Source organism: Ursus arctos, unplaced genomic scaffold (genome assembly GCF_023065955.2).
Source record: "Ursus arctos isolate Adak ecotype North America unplaced genomic scaffold, UrsArc2.0 scaffold_2, whole genome shotgun sequence".
Classification (NCBI taxonomy): domain Eukaryota; kingdom Metazoa; phylum Chordata; class Mammalia; order Carnivora; family Ursidae; genus Ursus; species Ursus arctos.
Genome location: NW_026622874.1, coordinates 94,172,645 through 94,197,804, shown reverse-complemented (window position 1 = coordinate 94,197,804; position 25,160 = coordinate 94,172,645). Strand labels below are relative to the sequence as shown.

Sequence of the window (25,160 nt, the reverse complement as noted above, 5' to 3'; positions counted from 1 at the left end):
GCCGCCGCCACCACCCCAGCCTCCCCCCATTCCAAGGTCCCAGTGCAGGGTCATTCTTGGTGCTGGCAGAGCTGGGACATGAGCTGAGAAGCGGGGTGCTGCTGCCCCTGGGGAGGCCCAACAGGCTGCCTTTTGCCTTCCAGACAGTCACGGTGACGTGATCCGGCCCCTGCGGAAGCAGGTGGAGCTGCTCTTCAACACGCGATACGGTGAGCCAGGAGCCGGCCGGGGTCCCGGGCAGCTCGCCCTCCCTCCAGCTGCCCTCTTTGCAGAGGGACTTGGGGCCCCTGCTGTTCCCTGCTCTGGGACAAGGCAGGGAGGAGACAGAGGGGCCGGGGCCCACCGGGAAGGGGACAGGGACACCCAGGGAAACCCCGCTCTGCAGCGCCACCCCCAGCCTTCTCCATCACCTGCCCGCTCCCGGTCGGCCTCAGGCTCAGGTTGGAGAGCCCGTTCTGTCCATGTTCTGTCCACTGCCGTCACCACTCTTCTGTGCTCACGGATGCCCTCATTCCGGGTCCTCGGGAGGACGCGAACACAGCAAGGCCTTTCCTACTCAAGAGTCCGGGAAAGAGGATGGGGGCGGGGGAGGCTATTCTTTTATTAGGCCCCGATGGTTTGCCAGGCACTGGCCAGGGGCTTCACGCAAGTTTTCCCATCTCACAAAACGCGTGTCCTCCTACCGTTTGACAGACGAGGAGACAGGAGGCCTGGGGAAATGATGTGGCTTGTCTGAGTGTGAGTGGTAGTGCCCGGCCTGGGCCTCGGACCTGTCCCATTCCCAAGGCGTGGTGTTGGGCCACCCGGAGTGTGGGGGTTATGGATGGTGGCAGGAGGGCTGTCTGGAAGTCCTTTCTGGCAGCCCAGGGACGACATCAGGTCTCACCAGCCATCAGTGGTTTCTTGTGCACTGCCTGGGTGCAAGGGTTTCGGGGTCCCACTGACTCGGGTTCGCACCCCCCAGCCCTGGGGCTCCGCTACCTGAGTCCTGTCCCCCTCTGAGCTCCTGGTCTGTTCCCCGCAGACTGGGGTCATGGTACCTACCCCTCAGGAGGGTTGGGGGGTCCACTAAGCACTGACTCTGCAGAGAGTGCTGGCACCTTCACCCTCCCCCCCCCCCCCCCCGCACAGACACGGGAGGCTAGCACCAGGGCTCGTGGCCCCCTAGCCCTACAGCAGTGTAGGGTGGCCCTACAGCAGCCATGTCTCTGCAGCCAAGGCCATTGGCATCTCGGAGCCCGTCAAGGTGCCCTACTCCAAGTTCCTGATGTACCCGGAGGAGCTGTTTGTGGTGGGGCTGCCTGAAGGCATCTCCCTCCGCAGGCCCAACTGCTTCGGGATCGCCAAGCTCCGGAAGATCTTGGAAGCCAGCAATAGCATCCAGTTTGTCATCAAGAGGTAAGGCCTGGCCGCGTCCACAGGGGCCCCTCCAGGCTGGCCGTGGCGCCTGGGAGTAGGGCCAGCGTGCCATCTCCGTCTGAGATTGGGGCAGGCTTTTTGTTTTAAAACGGTGGGGTGTTAGATAGGGTTTGGCCAGAGCTGGGCAGGCGGGAGGTTGCCTGGACCCTGCCCAGGCCTGCTGGACCAGTTTGCCTCCATGTGGAATGGGAATCTGCCTGCCGGCCTCCTCTCCTGACCGTTCTGAGGATTCTCTGGGCATGTGTTGGTGTCCTGGGCCCAGGGCATCAGGGGGCTGCTGAGGACAGTGGCCCATGATCCCAGGATTGGAAAATACGGCGGTGGCGGGTCCTTTCTGTTTCCCTGGGCCTCTCGTTTTTGTCTTCAAGAGCCCAGTGGAGCTCCGCATATCCAGCCCGTGTGCCCAGCTCAGACATAAAGGCCCCGTGGAGAAGGTAGAAGCAACTGTTGATTTAAGGCAGGGAGGGGGGTCTGGTGGGGTGACCTGTTTGTTGCTGCTGCCGTGTGATACTGCTGTGTCACGTCATTGTAGCCTTGGTTTGCTTCAAAGTGGCAAGTAAGAGGAGAATCCTAAGGGTTTGCCCCCTTGGGGGAGTAGATGGCCCCCAAATTGGGAGATTCATGGCATTTTTCAAGAGGGGTGATGGGGCGTGGGGCAGGGCGCTCTCCCACGGGAGCCTGGTTTGCACCAGGAGGAACAAGGACAGGGGGTGCTCCGAGAGACACAAATAAGGCACATGTGGTTCCTCCCTTCAGTGCCAACTGCGTGTCAGGCTGTGGGAAGCAGCCCATGCCGCAGTTTGCCCTCAAGTTGGCCAGTCTCGTTGACTAAAACTACCATATAATGTCAGGTAGAGATAAATGCTAGAACCCAGGATCTGGGGGCAGAGAGGGGCATGAGGAACGTATCTAAGGAAGCAAGACATGCCGATATCTGGTGAGAGAGCATTTGGGTAGAGGGAGGAGCAGATGCAAAGGCCCTGGGGCAGGGGCATGCTTGTGTGTTTGAAGACCAGTGACACGCTGGTGTGGCTGTGCACAATGAGTGAGGAAAGGGTGGCAGGGAGGAGGGGCCAGATCATGCAGGGTCTTGGCTTGGCTTAAAGAGTTTTGGATTTTATTTTACATTTAATGAGAACTCACTGGAAGATTCCAAGGAGAATATGACACAATCTGGTCTTTTGTTGTTGTTGTTCTCCAACTATGAGGTAGAAGGGGACCCTGTGGGCAGGGGCAGAAGCAGCGACCAGCAAGGAGGCTTTGCTCTGGCCCCAGGGACAAAGTGGCGGCTTGGTGAGAAGTCACATTCAGGCAGTGTTCTGAAGATGGGCTGTCAGAATTTGCTGATATGTTGGATATGGGGTGTGTGAGAAAGGGGGTCTGAACGGCTCCGGGTTGAGGCTGATCACCTGGGGCGGTGGTAATGCGGTGCTCTGAGATGGAGGGGTGTGACATATGTTGTGCTTGCGGTGCGTGGGGGCCTTCCAGCAGGGGGTGGGGATGGCGGGTGGATAACGGGACTCACCCCCTCCTCGGGGCAGAGATCGGAGTGGGGACAGGACATCAGGAGCCGACTGCCCTGAGCATCCAGATTCAGGAGGGACGTGCCACATGCACTGCCTGCCGCATCCATCCTCCAAACCGAGAACCGGGCGGCTCAGTGGGGGGAGCCACGTTCACGGCCCATCCTCACGAGCTGACCTTTCTCATTAACGGTTCAGGGCAGACAGCTTGTCTCTCCTGTGCTCCCAAGCTTTTGTTCGTGCCGCTTTATACTCAGAGAGGGAGGCGGGTTAGCCCGGTGGCTCTCGGGCAGACTTGAGAGGCCGTCTCCTGGGTCCGGTCCGGACCTCCCGCTCCTCCCCGTGACCTTGGGCAGCTCGCTTGGGGGTGCTAAGCGGGGTGCACCGTACCGCTTCCCGGAGTGGCAGTGGAGGTCGAGGCTCAGCAAAGGGCCTGGCACACTCTAAGTACTCGATCAAGATGGGTTTGTTTTTTTTTCTAACGTCAGGTTTATTGGAGTTTAGTGACATTCAGGAAAATTCACTGGTTTTAGGTGTATACCCCTTTGAACTTTGATAAGCTCGGGCATCACATAACCACCACCACCATCAAGATACGGGACAGTCCTGTCACCCCGAAACCTTCCCTTGTGTCCCTTTGTGGGCCACCCTCGCCCTTGGCGACCGCCGATCCGTCTTCTGTCGTCGTTTTGCCTTTTCCAGAACATCCGACACCTGCAGTGTTTTGGTTGCGGCCTTTTGAGTTGGCTCCTTTCACTTAGTTTTTGAGGCTCCTTCATGTGCTTGCCTGGATGAGGATTTCATGTCTTTAAAAATATATCTGTTTTAAAAAGTAAGTTTAACAGATTCCAGTTTCCTGAAAGCGAAGCGAAGAATAGGACTCACGTAGGAGAGCGCGATGAGCTTTGCCGGGCGCAGCACTTGGGGGCGGTGGAGCGAAGGCCTCGCTGGGTGATTCTGAGCGATTGAGCCCTTGGTATATTGCTTTTGTTATTTCTCATTTTAAAAATCAGCAGAAAAAACAAAATTGAAAAAAATAAAAATCAGCAGAAAATAGCGTTGGGAATATTAAGCGTAAAAGAACCACTTGTCGATGATCTTACTTTAGAGAAGGGTGCCTTTGGGGGTGATGTAAATGGTCTGGAATCAGGTAGAAGTACAGCTGTATCAACAATTTCGTGAACATACTAAAAACCACGGATTGGCGTACTTTGAAAGTGAATTCTGTGGCATGTAAGTTCCATCTCAAAGCATACGTATCTATCTTCTTTATATATACGTACATATGCGTATGGGTCTGCTGGGGCTCCCATAACAAAACATCGCAGAAGGGGGGCAGCTTACACAACAGAAATTTATTTCTCACCGTTCTGGAGGCTGGAAGTCCAAGGTCAAGGTGCTGGCAGGTTTGGTTTCTCCCGAGGTCACTCCCTTTCACCGTGCCTCCAGGTGGCATTTTCTCCATGTGCACCCATCCCTGGTTCTCTTTCCATGTGACCTAATCTCCTCTTCTCATAAGGGCTCTGGGCAGGGGATGAGGGCTCCCCTGATGTCCCCGTTGAAATTTAACCACCTCTTTGAAGACCCCGTCTTCAAATATAGTCACATTCTGAGGTACGGTGGCGGGGGGTCCAGGGCTTTAACATATGAAGTTTGAAGGAGACACAGTTCAGCCCATAAAAATAGAGTTGAGGGGCGCCTGGGTGGCTCAGTCATTAAGCGTCTGCCTTCGGCTCAGGGCGTGATCCCAGGACCCTGGATCGAGTCCTGCATCGGGCTCCTTGCTCAGCGGAAAGCCTGCTTCTCCCTCCCCCACTCCCTTGCTTGTGTTCCCTCTCTCGCTCTCTTAATCTCTGTCAAATAAATAAATAAAATCTTTAAAAAAAAAATAGAGCTGACCTTAGAACAATATGGGGGTTAAGAGTGCCAACCCCGCCTCCTGGGCCCCTGTGCACTTGAAAATTCGCGTATAACTTTTGACTCGCCGAAAACCTAGCTACTTAGACCTGAAACAAATGTAACGTTGTGTGTCCGCTGTAAGCAGATTAGGGGCGCCTGGGTGACTCAGTTGGTTAAGCGTCTGCCTTTGGTTCAGGTCATGATCTCGGGGTCCTGGGATCGAGACCCGTGTCGGGCTACACGCTGAATGGGGCATCTGCTTGAGATTCTGTCTCCCTCTGCCCCTCCCCTTCCCAAAATAAATAAATCTTCAAAAAAGACAAAAAAAACTAACTACTGATAGCCTATTGTTGACCAAAAGCCTTACCAATAACATAAAGAGTCGATTAACATGTATTTGATCTCTTATATTTATATATATAATATACTGTATTATTACAATAAAGTAAGCTAGAAAAAAGAAAACGTGAAAAGAAAATATAAAGAAAATGCATTTACAGTACCGTATCAAAGAAAATGTGCATGTAAGTGGACTCGCGCAGTTTGAACCCGTGTTGTTCAAAGGTCAGCTGCGTGTTTACACAGGAGAAACCACCTGCAGGAGACCTGGCTCACTGATTGTCACTCTTCCTGCCTGCACCTGACCTCCGCCACATCCTTCTAAACAATACTCCGGACAACCACTTCCGGTTACAAGTGGCACAAAATCCAGTTAAACTTTCTAAACCTTTGGTCGGAAAGCATTCTTTACCCCGATCCTTGAACTGGCATGTGAAATTTTCATATCCTTTTATGCGTTCTTCTGGGGAGAGGGTCCTTGTTTTTCATCCAATTCTCCAAAGTTAAGAAACCCTTTGGAAATGGAAAATCATGGGTGGATTCACACAGACCAGAGACTGCTACTCAAGGAAGTCAGGGTGGAAGGTTCTGGCTCGTGTAGTGCTATAGTGTGTTCCGATCCCGGCCACCCGGCATTAGCAGACCCCAGCTGCAAGTTCAGGGGTCCCTAGGCCCCCTATACTTCTGCACAACTAGCTCAGAGTCTGAGGCTCCCATGACTCCCCAGGGCTCAGTAATTAGCTAGAACACCTCACAGAACTCAGGAAAGCGCTGTATTACAATTACAGATTTATATCGAGGATACTAATCAAAACCAGCCAAATAAAGGGACACGAAGGTCAAGGTCCCCATGATATCAGGACGTGTCACTCTCCGCCACCGAGCTTCAGTGTCCATGATTTCTATTGGGATTCATCCTTGATCGGGTCATTGGCTATGTGATTGAACTCTGTCTGCGGCCCCCTCCCCTCCCTAGAAATCAGGGACATTAGGTGGCTTGAAGCCCCAGTCCTCTGATCCCCGGGTCCGTCTTCCAGAATCATGAGTCATCTCGTTAGCATAAACTTAGGTGGGATCCCAGGGTGTCACCAGGAATAATAAGTCCGATATTCCTGTCCCTCGAGAAATACCGGAGATGAGAGGTTACCTCCCAGGACCCGGAGACAAAGACCAAACTCTTATTATGGAACGCTGACTCCAAATGCCCTGTTTTCACTGCAGAATTGTCCAGCAGGTTTGTCTGCTCGAAGAGGGTCTGGAGTCTGTGGCAGGCCGAGGGCGTTGGGGAGGTCAGGCTGGCCAGGGGAAGGCTAACAGGGGATGATGGAGTAGGACAGGTAGTGGAACCACTCCTTCAAATCTCCTGAAGGGTGTTCTGGGTGCTGGACCAGGGTTCGGTGTGAGGCTGGGTCTGTAGGTGAGGCTGCCGGGAGAGGTAATGAGCTCCCCGTCACAGGGGTAGCCAAGCAGTGGCACAGAGGAAACCCGGCCTAGAAGGGAGCCCAAAGGCCAGACACTCAGGGCACCTCCCCCCCCCCAGGTCAGGCGGCCAGTGGATGAGGATTTGGTGCCTCTTCTGGTGGCGGGCTCCTGGGTATCTGCCCAGAGCTGGGCTCACAGGGCCTGAGTGAGGAGGGAGGAGGTACAGCCCCGGCCTGGAGCACAGCCTCAGGAGCTGAAAAGTCCTCCGATTGTATGTAGAAACCCCCCCACTACCTCTCCTCCTTCTCCTTGTGGGGAAACTGAGACCCAGAAAGTAGATCGGCCTCCCCACTGTCTCCTGTGAGAGTCAGGAGGGGAGCGGGGCTCCCGGCTCTCAGGCTAACGTGCTTGGGCTGCCCTGTCAGATGGGAGGTCTCTCAGCGGGAGAGGCGGCTGGGTGAGGGGACCGGGGCCTTGATGGACCCCTGGCCCTTCCCGCTGCGTGGCCTCGGGCACCTTACTCACCTCAACGCCTGTCTCCTCATCCTGTAAATGGGGCGGTGGAAACAGTCCTCGCCTCCAGCGTGTCGAGAGGGCCCCGCGACATCTGGGAAGGGCTTTGTGGGGTCTAGAGGTACAGACGTGAGTGCAAAGTGGAGCTTGGTCCCCGGGGCCCCGACTCTGAGTGACACGGCAGCTCTCAGGTGTCCCCCAGAAACCCCCGGACCTTCCCTGCCCCTCCGAGATCTAGCCACATGGTCAGCCTCGGCTGCTTTTCTGCACTTCAAACCGGCCCCTTGGGAAGCGTCCCAGAACCGAGTGACGGTGTCCACTCCACTTGGTCTGGGTCGGGCCGGCCTCCCTCTGGGCTGGATCCTCAGAGCCCAGCACAGCCCCCCCCCGCCCAATCTCAGGCGTGGGTCCACAGGACAGGTGCGGGGGCTTGTGGGGTTGGGGGGAGGGACAGAGACCCCAGACCTGGGCTGTCCAGAGCTGGAAGGGCCTCTTGCACAGCTGTGTAGACGGAGGCTCGGGGGTGCAGAATGAGGCTATAGTGATTGCTTGCTGTGCTGTTTTCCAGGCCTGAGCTGCTCACCGAGGGAGTCAAAGAGCCCATCACGGACAGCCAAGGTACCCCGCGCAGGGTCACAGGCTGAGGCGCCGGCCGGGTGTGGGAGGGGTCCCAGGTCTGCACCCCCGTCCCTCATCCTTCTTCCTCTAGCCTGGTCCCGCCTCTCCTGGCATCCCCCACCGCCCTCCCCATCGGGTTCCCCCACCCCCAAAGATACCACCTCTGTCCTGGGGACCCAGGAGCTGGCTGCTTACCTGGCTTCTCTCCCCCCCCCCCCCCGCCCCCAGAGAGGGATTCCGGGGACTCTCTTGTGGACGAGAGCCTGAAGAGACAGGGTTTTCAAGGTAAGGTTGCAGCTCAGGATGGGGTCAGCTGTCCCAGGGCCATGACCTCGACCTGGCTTGGGTCTGGAGGGCCAGGCTATGGGTGGGAGGGGCTGGCCCCCAACGTCAGGGCCTGGGGGTCTGAGTGAGGCTGGCTGGCAGCTGGGGCAGAAAGAAGAGGCTCCGTAAGGGTGTGGGGGGCAGGAGCCGGCCCACTGTCCGCTCCGTACCAGGCAGTCAGCTGTCCTCTCTATGCCTGAAGCCGAAGGAGGGCGATGTCCCCGAGAACCGAGGCTGGGACAAGAAGGGCCGAGAGGCAGTGAGCAGGGAGAAAGATGGATGGAAGGTGGGAGAAGCTTGAACCAATGCAGGCAGGTTGGCAGGCGGGAGAGACAGAAGCAGGAAGTCCACGTGCGTGTGGGGACAGCTCCAGGGTGTGGCCATGAGTCCCCGAGGCCGGGTTGCTCCCCAGGTGGCCCCTGGCTGGTCCCTGTGGCTCTGAGGAGAGAGGTCAGCGAGACCCGTGACAGGTAGGGCCAGCCCAGGGAGTGGGGCACCAGAGATAGGACCCAGATCCCGGAGGGGCGGCTGCTCCCTGCCCTGTCTCTCTCTCTCTCTCCCTCCCGAGCGGCCAGAATTGGCTGCGATGAGGGGCCCTCACGGCTCTCAGCCCACCCGTGGCTCCTCATAGGCAACCTCACCGCAGATGGGGGTCCTCACCACACCTTCCAGCTGCCCAGAGGTCCACTCTGGGTCCTCCCTCACCTTTCTCTCTCCCCAGGCAGTGCCAGGCTGCAATCTCTCAAGGCCAGGGGCCCATCCGGGGTCCCCATAGCATGGGCTGGCACGTGGACTCCTTCACCGATGCCCCCAGCTGAGGGAGTGACTAGGGGTGACCCTCCCCACCAGCCCGCCCAAAGCCCCTGCTCCTAGCCGCCCAGGCCCCAGAACCTGCCCCCCTCGTGGAGCCTCTCACCTCTTGGGCTTATTTACTGCTTTGGTGGTTTTCAAATGTCAACAATTAACTTAATTTCCCACTCATGGCTGTTGTCACAACCGTGTGCGTCCTTCCAGAAAAACACACATCTCTGTCTAGATATTCCTTCTGGAGGACTCTGAGGGGCCCGCTCTGAGGATCTGCTAATATGCCAGAGAAGGAGCGCCTCATCATTAGAAAATCATATTCCTTAAAAGTCCCCAAGTGCCTTTTAATTGAACAGCCCCAATCCATAATTGTTTTTTACTTTGCAGAAAATTACGACGCTCGACTCTCGCGCATCGACATTGCCAACACGCTGAGGGAGCAAGTCCAGGATCTGTTCAATAAGAAATACGGTGAGCCCCGGGGTGTCCAGGCGGGAGGACAGCCCGGCCGCCATGGGAAGAGAGGCAGAAGCTTCCTACCCGTTGCTGTGATTATTTCTGGAAAAACCATTCACTCACTCACAGACATTTCTTGAGCACCTACTATGTGCTAGACTCTGAGGATAAAGCAGTGAAGGAAACAGAGACCCTGCTCTCTTGGGTCCTGTAGACCAGTGAGATAAGACAGACATTCAGTAACTATACCAAATCTAATAATGACGGGGGCCTGGTCCATGATTTCGCAGGAAAAAGCAAGCTGATCAAGAGAGACTAACTTAGATTGGGAGCCAGGGAGGCCTCTTTAAAGAAAGAACTGAGGGGCGCCTGGGTAGCACAGCGGTTAAGCGTCTGCCTTCGGCTCAGGGCGTGATCCCGGCGTTCTGGGATCGAGCCCCACATCAGGCTCCTCCGCTGGGAGCCTGCTTCTTCCTCTCCCACTCCCCCTGCTTGTGTTCCCTCTCTCACTGGCTGTCTCTATCTCCGTCGAATAAATAAATAAAATCTTTAAAAAAATAAAAAAATAAAAAAATAAAGAAAGAACTGAAGGGTGGGAAGCACTTCATGTCGCAGAGAAGGAAGGGCAGGCCAGCTGAGGGAATAGCATGTGCAAAGGCCCTGAGGCTTGTCCTAGGAAGGGACAGCAAGCTGAAGTGGGGAAATGGGGGCTGAAGGCAAGGGGCCCTGTGGAGCTGGCTGGCACACAGACCCCGTCACCTAGGGCCCTCGAAGGAACCATGGCCTCGGTTCTGTGTTTTGTTGGGAGGACTCAAGTGGCAGAAGGCACTCTGTAGTTTTCAAGTATCTTCCTGGCTGCCGCCCACGAGGAAGATGAATGGGCGAGAGAGGGCAGTGCCAGGCGACCGGCTCGGAGCCGGAGCGATGACAGGCTGGCCGGGCCCTGGCAGGGAGGCTGGAGGAAGGCGGATGGAACGGAGCCGAGCCGCAAAGGTGGAGCTGGTGGAGAGCAGAGAGGCAAAGGGAGGGCGAGGCAGCCCGTCGAGTCTGGCTTGAGGAAAACAAGTCCGTGCAGCCACCGTGCTTTATGGCCCCAAGTCACAAAAACAAACACACTGGCTTCACCAACCAAGGGTGTTGGTTGACTCTCGACTCCGTTCCTATGACCACAGACCAGATCACCCCGAACTGAGCGGCCTACGGTAACAATGGCCATTATTCTTCCTCCTGGTGTCCGTGAGTCAGGAGGCCGGGAGCGGCTCAGGGGTGGCTCTCTGGAGTCTGTCCTGGGGTTATAGTCAGAAGGTGGCTGAAGCCGGTGTCACCTCGACAGCTTCTCGCTCCCATGTGTGACCCTTGGGCTGGGGAACAGCTGGCGCTGGAACAGCTGAGCCCCTCGGGCCTCTGTCCCCGTTTCTGTGCCATCTCCGTACGTGGACTTTCTGGCATCGCAACCCCAAGGTGGCTGGATTTGCCAGCCGGGTGGAAGCCGTCGCCTCATACTCTGTTGGTCGAGGTAATTACGATGTCCTGCCCACGTTCGAGGGGAGGGGACAACAGGCCGCAGTCCTCCGTGAGGGCGTGTGGGCGTGATGCAAAGAGGAGCCTGTGGGATGGGAGAAATGTTGGTGCCGCTGTCTCTGGACAGTGTAATGGGCCACAGCTCATAGCCGGGGGAGGCCAGCAGTTGGGCAGCCTTCAGGATCAACTGGATCCAGACGTACAGAGATGTCCTCGGTGTCTTTCCACCATGTTGGCGTCAGTCTCGGGCTGGCTTCCCCCTTGCTGGCAAAATGGCCACAACAGTTGAGATATCCCACCTACACCTTGAGGAAGGAAGGAGAGGGCTGGCTCTTTTCACAGGCTTTCTCCAGACAGCGAGGGTTTCTTTCTTAGAATTTCTGAGCCCTCCCCTTGTTTCTCGTTGGGCCCCACTGAGTCCCATGTCCATTCCTCACCCCCCATGGCAGGAAACCCCCCATGCTCACTGGGTGATGGGGACTTATCAGTGTGACAAGAGAGAGGCCGGGGGTGGAGCACATGGGCCTGGAGACAGGCGGACACCCGAACTGTCAGCTGGGGAGAAGGGACAGCATCCTCACCAAGGAGGGGAAGCTTGAGGGGGAGAGGATGGGTGCCATCTTGGATGTGTTGAGTTTGAGGGCTGAGTAGAGATGGTCTAGTCTACTGTTCAGGAGAAGTGTCTGGATTGGGTATAAAATTTAGGCCATGGGGGTAGAGGAGTGAGAAAGAGGACCCAGACCAAAGGCCAGGGAGTCCTGGTGTTTTAGAGGTCAGGTCCAGGCAGCAGCAGAATGACCAGAAAGAGGGGAAACCAGGAGAGTATGGGGTCATGGACATCAAAGAGAGAGCCTCAGGGAGGGGAGCGTGGTCATCTGTGCCAAGCTCTGTAGAGAGAAGGGCAGGTGTCTGTTGGATTTGGCAACATGGAGGCCATCGGTCATTGTAGCAAGGGCCATTTGGGAGGTGAGAAGTGGAGACAGTGGTGCTCCCACTGATGGATCATGGGTATAAAATTTTCTGTCTATTTTTTTCATTTCAAAAGAGCTCTCTTAGCCATCACATATGACCTAGTCAGCAGCACAGTCAGGATAAAGAATTAAAAACAGGCTGAAATCCATCAGGACAGAGTAGATGAGAGGTCCCCAGGGCTCCGGGAGGCGGGTCGGGGAAAGACTGCGGATGGCTCCAGGGTTTCTTCCCGGAGTGAGGAACGTGTCCTGGCACTAGCTCGTGGTGAGAATTTCACAGTCTCATGTGTATACAAAAAAACCCTGGATTATACACTTTAAAAGGGTCAACTTTATGGTATGGAAATTATATCTCAATGAAAAAAGCACAAAAACAGGCTGAAACAATGGCTGGAAGCCAGGGGTCCTAGGAAACCACCGAGATTCTGTGTGTGGGGGATGCAGATGACAAATCAGGCTCTGAGTTTCCTGGGAGCCAGAGTGAAAAGGGAAATGAGTCCAGTTATTCCAGTCCTGGTGTCCTTGAGATAAAAATTAGTTTCTTGCACAGAGAAGACTCAGCTGTTCCTCCTCGCACTGAGGCATTCAGAGATTTCTGCATCATGTCTTCATAAAGGGACCCCCTGCAACACAGGGCATGACGTTCTCAGTGAGCCCCTTGGAGGGGTCGCAGTGAGCTCCTTCCCTCTGTCCAGGAGGGACCCCAAGTGCAGTCTGCCCTCGGGCTGGGCGGGTCCCGAACCACGATGAGGCGGAGCCCAGGGTGCTGCTGGAGGGTCAGGCATTGTAGGGAAGGGCCACGCCCACCTCCCATCTTCCACGCGGGCTGCAGATTCTCAGGCCATCTGTCCTCTCCCCCTGCAGCTGAAGCCCAGTGTGCCTGCCCATTCCTCAGCCCTGCCCGGACACACTCGCTACCCCTGCACGACCCACTCCCTGACTCCCAGCCCCCCCCCACATTGTGCCTTCCCATGGGGCTACATGCCAGCCCGCGTAGCCTCCGCGCGCACGCCTTGCCGTCACGTTTCACCCCCTGCTCTGGCTCCTGACAACCCGTCCCCTGTCCCTCTGCCATAGGTGAAGCCCTGGGCATCAAGTACCCCGTCCAGGTCCCCTACAAGCGGATCAAGAGCAACCCCGGCTCGGTGATCATTGAGGGGCTCCCCCCAGGAATCCCGTTCCGAAAGCCCTGCACCTTTGGCTCTCAGAACCTGGAGAGGATCCTTGCCGTGGCTGACAAGATCAAGTTCACGGTCACCAGGTACTCAGGGGAAGGGTGAGGAGGCCAGACCAGCCTGGGCGGGGCCCTTGGCCTTTCCTTTGATCTGGTCCTGCCTTGTTCTGCTGTCCGGTGCCATCCTGGGTCCTGGGTCGGGGGTGGGGGTGCAGAAGGTGACTGCAGGCCAGCCAGGGTGCTGGGAACCCCACATCAGCCACCACAGCAGAGGGGTGGCCTTCCTGTCACCTCCTAACCCCTGCAGCACCTACTCACTGCCCTCCCAGCCCCTGGGAGAGGCAGTCAGCCCACTTCAGAGGGGAGGACATGGAGACAGGTGATTTGCCTGGGTCACAGAGCCAGCCAGGTCAGAGCCAGCAGGAGGCCCTGGTCACGCTCCCGCACGGCACACTGCCACATCGTCACCGTGTCCGGCCCGAGCACTGAATCCCGGGCAGGTTGTTAAAAGGCTGTTCTGAGGCAGCCAGTGTGGGGTGGGCCCCCAAACACTTCCGAAGAGCTCCCGGGTCCCCCCTCTGATACTCCCATCTCTGTTTCCTTCCAGGCCTTTTCAAGGACTCATCCCAAAGCCTGGTAAGAGGCACTGGCTGTGGGGGGGCCGCTTGGCGTGGGAGGCCGGCCGCAGTGCTGGGGGCCGGAGGCCGGAGCCCAGCTTGCTGTGGGATGCCAGGCCCTGCCCTACTGTTCTCCCACCTCCTCTGGGCACCGGCCCCAGGTGGGAGGAGGTCATAGTGGAACCTCGGGCCGAGAAAAAGGGGCGGGGGGGGCAGTACGGGTGACTCTCGTGCTCAACCTGGCCAGGGTTCAGGAAGGAGGGGCCGGGCCGGGTCCCTGCCCTCCACTCCTGATGAAGGGGCCTGGTTGACCTGAGTGTGTGGGTGAGCTTGGCGGCAGGTGGTTCCTAACTGCAGAGGGAGGGGTTTCTGCGTAAGGCCCCATGAGCTTGGTGGTGAGATGGGGGTAAGTGCTTCCTCGGCCTTAGACGGTAAGCTGCCGCTCCTGACCTCCTCCCAAGGCACCCGTCTCCTCCGTGGGCTGTGTCCTGGCCCTCCCAAACCCTGAAGGAGGGCGCCTGGCTGGCTCGGTCGCTAGAACAGGTGACTCTTGGTCTCAGGGTCGTGAGTTGGAGCCCCACGTTGGACATAGAGACAAAAAGAAAAACCAAACAAAAAAAAAGACTAAAAAACCCGGAATGAGCAGAGACTGTCCCTGTCCCTGCAGGGGCGACAGGACTACCTTGTGAGCACTCTGGGCTGCCCACGCTGAGTCGTTGACCCCAGAGCCTGTGTATAGCGAGACGGGAGGCCTTACAGCCTTGCCCCGGCCGCATCCCAGGAGACGCAGAGGGAGCGCAGAAACGCAGCGAGGCCATCTGTGTGCTCCCAGCCCCTCCTTCCAGAAGGAAGGGTCCCCGTGGGGGCCGAGCGTGTAGCTGCCCCGGGGGCAGGCACAGTCTTCAGCGAACTTGGAAAGCAGGAAGGGAAATCGGGTCGGACACCTGACCTGTGCTACTAGGGTCAGCGCTTCGCACTGACCTTTTCCTGTCTCCTTTTTACGGAGGAGGAAACGGAGGCAGGGGGAGCATTGGTGACCCGCCACCTGTAGGGGAGGCACTGTTGCCTGGCTCCCTGCACGGAGGCCCCGTGACCCGGGCGGTACGTAACTCGGGCAGCCACTGAGTAGAGGAATGTCGGGCTTTGCGGACCAACACTGCGGGGCAGAGGGTCCGCCGGCAAGCCTCACGCAGACCACAGAGCTTCCCGGCCCTTCCGCTAACAAGGGCTTGCCCTCCAGCCCGGAGCTCGGTGGCCCATTGGCTGTTAGAGCGGCTTCTTGACGTCCCTGGGCCAGTCTGCTATCCACCCACACCTTGGCCTATGCTTTGGCTCCTCTGTGCGCAGAGAGAGCCCTTGGGAATGCTTTCTCTGCCCACGTGGTGTGGAAGAGGGTGGCAGGCTGCCTGGAAGAGGTGATGGGAAAGTAGCCCTTGGCCCAGTCTTCAGGATGGACCTGCCACTGCCTTTCCAGGCATTGGCATCGCGGGCTGGGTGGCACCCTGGAGGGGCCAGGACACACGGAATGGCCAGCCGGCTCCATGCTCACTTATGCCACTCGTCACGCTGTGCTGGGAAGGTGTCCAGGCTCACAGGGGCCTCCAAGAGTTCACTAGAGGTCACAGCCTGTCCCCAAACCCTCCATCAGACAATCACAAAAGCCTGATGCAGGCCAGCTGCTGGGGTCCCCAGGTGAACTGGAGCGGGGGCTCAGGTGTCGGGGGAGGCGGGACGTTAGCAGGTGCTGTAGTCTGGAGGAAGGTGGGCTGAGCCAGACGCAGGTGCCCTGGGCATGTGGAGGGGTGGCAGATAATCTGATTTGGGTTGTGGGTTGGTGACAGCACATGGGCCGTGGGAAGGCACAGGCTGGAGCTTAGACAGACCTGGGTTCAAATCCCCGCACCCCCCCTTACTACCCATGTGACTCTGGGCTCATTATTTCACATCCCCAAGCCTCTGCTCATCTGTATGATGGAGAAAGACATACCTGCCTCCTTAGGTGATTGGAATTGGATAAACGATGGGCAGTGACGGGCGGGCTGTGGAGGACTGTTTTTCCTGTCTCCAGGGGGGCTTCATCCTGACGCTTGAGTGAGACGTTTGTGAATCCTTCAGCCCTGGACCGGCTGTGATGGGACGTGCTCAGCCAGTAGGGGCAGCAGTGGTTATTCCTGGGGCTTGGGAAAGCTTCCTGGAGGAGGCGGCATTGAGCCAGGCCTCGGAGAGGAGCAGAACAGTGTGTAGTACCGGTGCAGGACCCATCCTAAGAGAAGGCACGGACGGAGGGGCCGGCGGGGGGGGGGGGGGGGGGGCGTTGCTGGGGCCGGGGGAGGGGTGAAACCAGCATGGCCAGGAGGGTGTGGCGTGTCACGGCAAAGACACAGGCCTTTTCCTGGGCACATGTTCCTCCCCTTTTCCCTGGGCTCGTGTCCAGGTTCCAGAAGGCTTCATAGTGCCAAGGAGTGAGGGCAGGGGGCCCACCAGGTCTTGAATGTCATGTGTCCACGTTGGTACCTATAAGACATCCATGGACAACCGTCCATGCAGCTGGTTGGAGAGATGCCCCTTGCTCCTCCCCGTTGAGGCTTCCACAGGGCCTGGAACCTTCTAAGAAGCGCACCCATGTAGCCACGTCCATACTGCAGAGGATTTGAACATGCAGACCAGTGACTGGGGAAGGCCTGGTCAGTGAGTGGTACAGGGTGGGAGGGCAGATGAGGGTGTGGGGGGGAGGTGCAGGGGTGTGAGGCTTGGGAAGAAGCGGCTTCCCTGGAAGGGGAGGCCTGTTAAGGATGGCTCTGAGATTTTCTAGGTGATTTATCGAAGGCTCCCATAGAAGCCTTTCCTAACAGAACCATCCGAGAATGAATTCTAAAGAAAATTACGCTTTGAAGGTAGATCGGTCGTTAAACCTGGGGCTTTCACGATGCTTCCTAGAATCGTGGGCCAGGCCAGAGTAGGGCGACGGTATGGCCATTCCTGAGCCAGCTTTGTTCTGGGCCAAAAGAGACCATCCCAGATTCCTTTCATGTTGTTCCATGGGTACCTCAGGTTTGCTGTCAGGGCCTCGGTTTCCCCCCTGGTGTCTAGAAGCCCTTTCTGCTCATGCTGAGTATTGGCCAGGCGCCTGGCTAATGATGGACTTGGACCGAGTCTCAGAGGATGGTGGGTGGGATTCCGGGCCTCTGGTTGGGGGAGGGTTGGGCCAGTGGCTTGCCAGATCCCTAGGGGGTGGGGCTGCAGAGGCATGGTGGGGCCAGGCCCTGCACTCGTACCAGCGTGAGCTCCAGTCCCACCTTCCGTGGGCCCAGGTGATCCAGGCGTGACCTCAGGAGCCCTAGCGAGTGAGGCCCAGGAGAAGTCCACGCCATTGGAGCTGTTGCTGCCTTGCTGGGCTTGAACTGCGTTAAAGCAGGGAGGCTGGGCTGGGGGGGGCGGGGAGGCAGGTGCCTGGGGACAGCGTCCCTCAAAGCCCCTGGCATCCAGCTCTCGGGCGCAGATGTGCCCCAGGGGCCACAGGCCACCGTTCCCCACAGAGCACAGCGGTCGTGTTTGCTGTGGAGGGGGCCTGGGTGAGCCTGCCACCAAGTCAAGGCACTCTCCCCAAACCCAGAGGGCCCCACGGCCACGAACACCCAGCCCAGCAACAGAGGCTGTTCAGGGTGCTGGAGAGAAGCAGTGGTGACAAAGGAAGGAGAGGCCCTCCGCCCAGGGGGCTGGTGTAGTAACCACCACAGAACATTCTAGTAGGTCATAAAAAACCCGAAGGGAAATGCAGATCCGTGCCCATGGTGGAAATTTGGAAAATACAGAAATCTTGTGCCCAGATGGCTGGTCGTTTTTAGGATGATAACATTTCTTCCAGATTTTTCCCCAAGCTTATTAACTTTACATCTTGCTGTTGTTCTTTATATAAATTTACATACATACACGCTGAAAACATAAGCATTCTCCAATGTTTTTAAAACGCCTTACGACATTCCCTCATCAGGCTGTGTCATAGTTACGCAATTGTCCTGTCTGTCCCCCAGCTGTGGACATGGGATGACTGCTCACACCATGGACGCATGACCTCTCCATCACGCTTATGACATGCCGGTCATAAAGCCTTCCCATGGCAGCATGTGGGCGCTCCCCCAATAACCAATCTTACAGAAAGAAAGTGAGTTTCAGAGAGGTTAAGACACTCGCTGAAGGTCACACAGCTTGTACCCATGCCTCCCGACCTTTCATCCGCACTGGGTGGCTCTTTGCTGCCCCCTTCTGGCTGCTGGCCTCTATAACATGGGTCCTGCCCCTCTCTCTCTCTTGAAGCTCACGATGAATTCTTTGAGTTTATTTGTATGGCAAAAATATATTGAAGGGGTTCCTGGCTGGCTCAGTCAGAAGAGCGTGCAGCTCTTGATCTCGGGGCTGTGAGTTCGAGCCCCATGTTGGGTGTAGAGATTACTTCTAAAAAAATTATATATAAGGACGCCTGTGTGGGTCACGCTTGTTAAGCGTCTGCCTTCGTTTCAGGTCATGATCTTGGGGTCCGTGTCTAGCTCCCTGCTCAGCAGGGAGTCTGCTACTCCCTCTCCTGTTCCCCTCCTGCTTGTGCGCTCTCTCTCTCAAATAAATTAATATATATCTGTATATATAGCTTACTTTGTGGCAAGCAGAAGCTAGGAATACAAAATAGACGGGAAATCTCTACCGTTGTGGAGCTTATTTTCTAATGGGGGAGATAAATAAGGACAAAGAGCAATGTATTTGATAGTGACAAATGCCATGGAGACATGTAACACAGATAGGATTGTCGGAAGGACAATTTGAGATAGGCCGCAGGAGTTAAGACCTGAAAGAAATGAGGGTATGAGCCGTGTAGAAATCCCAGTCGAAGCATCTAGGGAGGGCGTCAGTGCAAAGGCCCTGAGGCCCTGGACGTATTTTGGAAGTAGAGCTAACAGGATTGCTGATGCAGTGAGTGTGGGGTATGAGCAAAAAAGATTTTGTCCTGAGCAGCTGGAGGGCAAGAGGGGTCAGGATCTGAGTGTCGGGCAAATGAGACACCCAGGTGGCCGGGTTGGACGGGCGGATCTGTAAATCACAGCATCCTGCTGGAGACATGCAGCTGGGGGCTGTTCTGCATGTAACGGGTTTTCGTCGTGAAGCTGGATCACCGTGGGGGTAAGTGTGAACAATTCGAAGGGGTCCAGGGAGGAACCCTGGGCCCTCCCGCATTCGGGTGTTGGAGAGATGAGAGGCGGCCAGATGCCAAGTGAGAAACTTGGAGAGTGGCCACCTGAGCCGGGTGCTGCATGCAAGGTCAAGTACAGAGGACCCGAGACTGACCCATGGGGTTGAGCAGCCCCCAGAGGTCATGGGCAGTGGGGTTGGGAGCCGTTCCGGGGAGGGGGCCTGAGTGGGTTGGCAGGCTCAGGAAGGAAGGAGAGCAGAGAAATGGGTCGCACGAGGGGCAGGAGAGAGATGGGGCGGGTCTGCTGGCTGAAATGGGATCAGGAGCGGGCTTTAGAGGTAAGAATAGCCACAGCGTAATTTTAGAGAAATGAGTGATGGGGGTGAAGAGGGGCAAGAGGAGGGACGCCGCCCCCCTACCCCGAAACAGGATAGGTGGAAGAGGGGAGCTGAGAGCTGGTGCAGGGGCCCCTGCCAGCTCCTCCTGGGGGGACAGGAAGGTGATGGGGCAGGGGCTGTGGGTCCCAGTGGGGACGAGAGACGGGTGGAGTCAGGTCCTAGAGGCCAGGGCTAGAAAGATGGGAAGGGACAGTCCCCTCCATTGTGATGTGGGCTACGTGGAGAGGCCACCACTGTAGATGACCGAGACGTTTAGACGTGGCTGGAGGAAGGACAGCAGGTCGAGGCGTGGAGCGCCGGGGGCTTGGAAGGCTTGTCTGCCTGTGGGTTGCTCCGCAGGAAATGTGACAGGAGCGGTGTGGGTGTCCTGAGCCCCAGGCGCCGTGAGCTCAGTGCCACCTGCAGGCAAAGATCAGCCCTTCTCCCCCTGGAGACCTAGCTCCCCGCCAGGAGGCCCCCTGAATCGGCCCGGGAAAGCGAGCTGACCTTCCCCAGGTGGAAAAGGGAGCCGGAATTCCAGACTGAGGGGGGTGGCGCCCACAAAGGCGGGAGCTGTGTCCAACTCTTGCGAGCGCCCACACATGCCAGGCCCTGTGCCTCTCACCCGGCTTCATGGAGCCCCTCCCAAGCCTGTCGGGCAGATGCTGTGGTCATGCCCATTTTACAGCTGAGCACACTGGGGCTGCGAGAGGCAGCCTGGATTGGCACAGGGCCCAAGTCATACCCAGGTCTTCCTTCTTGGAGAGCCTGAGCAGGGAGTGTTGGGCGGTGGGGGAGGAGGGTAGCAAAAGAATGAGGCCAGAATTAGAAAAGGCCTGGACCAAAACTTCGCTGGTGACTCAAGCTTTATCTTGTAGCATTGGAGGCTTTCTTTTTGAGTCAACGAAATGATAGGATCGAATTTGCATTGTCTTACGATTACCGTGGTAACCACGCTTCCACCCACCAGGGGTGGATTGGAAAAGCAAAACTGGGGTGGTGAAGCCAGGGGAGGGTTGAGGAGGCTGGGCAGGACGCAGAGGTGGGTGGTGCTGGGATCTAGAGGTGGCAGCAGTATGGGAGGGAGACCAGGCGGAAAGTTCTGGAAGGGTGATGGTGGTACCCAAGCCCCAGGCTGGGTCTCTGGGCCCGTGAGACATCCAGGGACCGATAGCACTGGGTGGGACCGGGTCGGTGCTTTAGCGCAGGGTGGCGATGGGGCTGGGCACCGTCCATGTGAAGGTGGCAGCTGCCGCCACCACTCGGGCCAGTTCGTGGCCAGTGGAGACGGCCCAGGGGGCACACTGACCTCCGAGAGACCTTGCAGGAAAAGAGCCTGTGAAGGAACAGGGAGGCGGAGCCCCGGGGAAAGGAGGTCGAAGAATTTGCTGGTAAGAAGAGCTGAGCACAGGGCCTTTCTGGGAGACACCAGAGGGATCAAGGAAATAACATTCTAGAACTATTCTCAAATAGCAGTGGCAAAAAAAAAAAAAAAAAAAAAAGCATCTCATTAGGTAGTGAACTCCCCGTCACTGGGGGCATTTGAGTGGAGATCGAGCAGCCACTTCCCACGGGGAGCCACCTTTGCCTTGACTGTCACCTGCCTGGAGAAAGGATGTTCCTGGCCTTTGAGAACCAGGAAGGGCTCAGAGGGAGGTGGGTGGGTCCTCACCCACCTCATCACTTCCCAGTGCCTCCCAGCTCCCCAGCTTCCCCACAGCCCCCTCTGGTTCTTGGGAACCACAAGCGAGGTACAGGCCCAGCCACCAGACCTCAACTCCCTCCTGGGCAAACGCAGGCCGCCCGGGACCCAGGCCCATTTTCTCTGTTCCGGGTCCCCCCGACCCCAGCGGCATGGCCCTCCCTGCCAGCTCCAGGGGACTCTCTGATGAGCAGCCAGAAGCCAAGAAGCAGGCCCCCCTCCTCCACACTCCCCACCCCAGAGCAGGGGCTCCGGGTCCCAGAGACAGAGCAGAGCTGCCGACTTCCTGTGTGACTCCAGCAAGTCAGGTTTGCCTGCCTGGGCCTCGGTTTCCCTACTTGGAAAGCAGGAAGGTCCCACGCCGGGGCGTCCTGGGGTGCACGGCCAGGGCAGGGCGGGGAGGACCGGGTGGCCCGTCGCGCACGGGAGGTGGCGAGGTGGAGAGGCCAGCCAGGCGGAGCGTGGAGGGCCTGGAAGGCCTGGCTTTGCAGCGTGGACTCGACCCTGCAGACCCGGCCTTGGCAAGCTCTTCCGCTGACGTCCCCCGCGGCTGGAGCCCCAGCACCCCTGCAGGGCAGGGCCGAAGTTTCGGGGGTGGGGGGCACCTGCTCTATCTTGGAAGTCCCCACACCGTCTGCTCCCTCAACTCTGCACTTAAGATTAGTTTCAACTGGAGGAACGGTGTTCAGTTACGTTCTGCCGAGGAAAAGAAATCATCCCACTTGACCCGCTCCACACCCCCCGGCATCACACCCCCAGCTCGGCCCAAGGCCCCGCGTGAGAAGCTCAGCTATGGGGTGGGCGAAGGGCCTCTCAAGGAGAGGGCTGAGGTCCTCTTTGCAGGGGGAAGGGTGGGGGGCACTGCTAGGTCTCTCTGTGGGCTCTTCTGTCACTCAGCTGGTGCTATGCCGAGTGGGCTTCCTGGAGGGGGGGGCCAGCATGGAGCTGCTCTCAGCCCAGGATGGAGAGGGAAGGGGACGAAGTAGGGGGGCAGTGGTGAGTCCCCTTCGGCCCCCTCACGAGCCCCTGCCATCACTTCTGAGCTGTGTGATCGTGGATAAGTGAACCTCCCGTCTCTAGACCTCCAGGTCACACAGAACAGGGACACCTTCGCGGTCCCCCTGCCCTTCTCCCTTCAGCGGCCCTGAGGGTCATCTCCTCGTCCCCCTGGTGTGGTCACACACACCCACCTGCTCCTCTGGCCCCAGCCCCCCCATCTGCGGGCCCTCGCCACCCCCTCTCCACCCATTTAACGCTGTCCCGCTCTTGAGAGCTCAAAATAAAGCCGTCCTTTCTCGAGTTTCTAAAGATATCCCCATTCCAGCGCCAGCCACATGTTTCTCCACTTAATTATCTGTGCTTTTCTTTGTTAATTAGGCTCCAGTAACAGTCTCCCTGCTGCTTCCTGGGAAGAGCTGGCATCTGCAGGGGGGGCCCGGAGGCCTTTGTGGGCAGATGCCTGGCTGGGCTGCCAGGCCTCGCGCTCTTGGCCCGATGCCTCCTTTCTTCCAGGCGGGGCAGCGCAGTGAGTGGCTAACAACGTCACGTCGGGAGGCCCCTACCTTTTCCTGGCCCGTGGGGACCCAGCTGGGTCACCGCAGCCCCATCCTGCCCCTGGGTTGGTTAGTGGTCCCCCACCCCGTGTTCTCCCCTCGAGCCCTGCCGGTTGGGGAGGGGGACCCCGTGGTTCCTAGAGCTCCTGAGGCTGGGGGCTCCACAGAAGGGAGCAGCGGGGGGGCTTCACACTCTTCTGCAACATTCCAGAAAACCACACGGAGAAACTAGTTCCCCAGCTGGGACCACCCAGGCTCACAGGAACAACCAGCGCCTTTATCTGGGCTGGATTGAGATTGGCTCGAAGGGTCACCGGGCCTGGCGTGCGAGACAAGTTCTCACTGGCAGATAATGCATCTTTGAGCCACAGGCGTGGGGACGGGGACACTAAGTGTGGTTCAGCACGTGTGGTTGACTGGGTGGACTCCATCTTTCCAACCTGCTAGGGAGGGGTCTGGTGACAAAAGAGGCCTCGTGGTGGGAGGGGGGAGCAGGGGACAGGCAGCCCTGGCCTGAAGCCCCAGCAGTCACCGGCACTGGGACATTCCCCTTTGGGAGCTCAGGTGCTGGGCACTTCAGGGGCGTCTGTGGAGCCAGGCACTGGGCTGGGTGCTGGGCTTTTGCTCAACACCAGTTAAAAAACAAACCAAAACAAAAAAACCAATACTGCCTCATGGAGCGGACATTCTGGTGGGCTGCAGAGAATCACGCTGAAAGTGTAAAAGTGTGTCAGATGTGTGCTCGGGAGAGGCGGGGAAGCAGATGGGAGAGGTTGTGGATATTTTTAGGGGGTTGCAACATTAGCTAGCTGGCAGGGAGGGCCTTTGGGGGGTACTCAAAGGGGGTGGTAGTGAGCCAGGGGGCTAGGGAAGAGCAGTGCAGGGAGAGAGAACCACTGCAAAGGCCCTGGGGTCACCTGCCACGGGTGTCAGGAAGCAGGTGGGGGAAGTGGTAGGAGATGGGGTGGCAATGGGGAGAGAAGGCAGACTGTGTGAGGCTGGAGGAGAACATTAACTTTTGGGGCGCCCGGGTGGCACAGTTAAGCGTCCGACTCGATTTTGGCTCAGGTCGTGATCTTGGGGTCATGGGAGTCATGGGATGGAGCCCCTAGTCAGGCTCCGAGCTCAGTGGGAAGTCTGAGATTCTCTCTCTCTAAAAAAATAAAATAAGGAATTGGCTTTTGTTCCCAGCTCACTGGGAGCCCATGCAGGCTTCTGAGCAGGGGAGAGACACTCTCCAGCTGAGGATCACACAGAATCCGTCTGGCTGCTGGGTGAGGACAGACGGGTCTAGAAGCAGGAAGAGACAGAGGGACGTGCTCGTAACAATCCAGGCCGGGCCCGGTGGCACCTGGGGAAGTGGTGAGGGCAGCGGGGAGTCGGGGGCTCTGGGTAACTTTGTAGCTAAAGCCAACAGAGGAGTCACGTTTGACCTCGGGGGTTTTGGCCGGGCTTCTGGAAGGGTGATGATGCCAGTAGCTGAAACCGGGCAGGAGCAGGGGGAGGCGGCAAGGGGGGCTGGGGAGGGGTGGAGTATGTTGACTGCGGAGTCCCCTCCGGTAGCACTCGGAGACATGAGTCAGGGATCCGAGGGAGCATTGGAGCTCGAAGTATAATTTGGGGAATCATGAGTATGTTGCTGCTTTTTAGGGCCCTAAAGCAGGCCACCGGGGTGGCTCAGTTGGTTAAGCGTCTGCCTTTGGCTCAGGTCGTGATCTCGGGGTCCTGGGACCGAGCAGTGGTGGCCCTTCTGCAGGACCCAGGCCCCCCCTACATGCTCCGTGAAGTAGGGGAGCCCCGAGTTCCCCATATGTGTTCTGTACAACTGAAGAGGTTCCCTGTGGGGTCTCAGGGAGTTGGGAAACAGTAAAAGTGGCCCCAACAGAGGGTCTCAGTTGCCAGGGGAAAGGAAGAGGGGTTTGCCCCACGGACAACACGGAGTCCTCAGCAGGTTTTAAGCAAAGGAATGACAGGGTCGCCTAGACTCTGTGGAACGATCAATGCGATTTGCGGAGCAGGGTAACGGTGTTGGGGAGGCCAAGCGGGACGTTCTCACTGCAGTGAGAGGAGCAGTTTTGAGGCCTCACTGGCTACGGGCTGGGCCTGCCAGAAGTTTCTTTGGGAAGGTGGCCCATCGTGGTGACCACCCGCATTTGTGGATGAGGGGGACACGTGGGGTTGGCACAGGTTTCCTGTGGCTGCTGGGCCAAATTACCCAATGTAGTGGCTTAAAGCAACACGGGTATTTTTTTCCCTTTGAGCTGTAGAGGAAGGAAATCCGAGATGAGTCTTAGGGGTCAAGTCAGGGTCTCAAGAGGGCAGGTTCCCTCTGGAGGCTCTTGTCTTTCCCAGCTTCTAGAAACCGCCTGCCTTCCTCAGCGTGTGGCCCCTCCTCCAGCCTCAGAGCTCTTCGTGCTGACCTCTGCTTCTGTCGGCCCAACTCCTGCCGTTGACCTTCTTGCCTCCTTCTTAGAAGGACGCTCGTGCTTACGTTTAGGGCCCGCTTGGATAATCCAGGGTAACGTCCCCATCGAGACCTGCCTTCGTCACACCAGCCAGTGTCCGCTGTCACGTAAAGAAACATAGTCACAGGCTGGGGGGACTAGGACAGGGACGGCTTGGGGACCACAGCTCAGCCTCTTCCCGGGCTGGAAGCAGCCAAGGTTTCTCTCCTGGGCGACCAGGAGGGGGACCCCAGGGAAGAAAGCCCGGAGAGGAGGGGCAGGTTTGAGGGAGCCGTGGAGAGGCC

General features: G+C 57.7%; 1 protein-coding gene across 3 annotated transcripts in view; it reads left to right on the top strand.

Annotated features, from left to right (window-relative positions):
- The window catches only part of GTF2IRD1 (GTF2I repeat domain containing 1), a 103,555-nt gene that overhangs the window by 62,566 nt on the left and 15,829 nt on the right, over positions 1–25,160 (top strand). For 2 of the 3 annotated variants that reach the window (XM_044390183.3, XM_044390182.3), the window contains exons 16-22: positions 144–209; positions 1,215–1,398; positions 7,684–7,733; positions 7,962–8,018; positions 9,249–9,332; positions 12,887–13,070; positions 13,591–13,619. In XM_044390183.3, coding sequence (XP_044246118.1) covers positions 144–209; positions 1,215–1,398; positions 7,684–7,733; positions 7,962–8,018; positions 9,249–9,332; positions 12,887–13,070; positions 13,591–13,619 — 654 coding nt within the window. The remainder of the gene's footprint in view (positions 1–143; positions 210–1,214; positions 1,399–7,683; positions 7,734–7,961; positions 8,019–9,248; positions 9,333–12,886; positions 13,071–13,590; positions 13,620–25,160) is intronic. The other variant, XM_044390184.3, reaches the window with a different exon arrangement.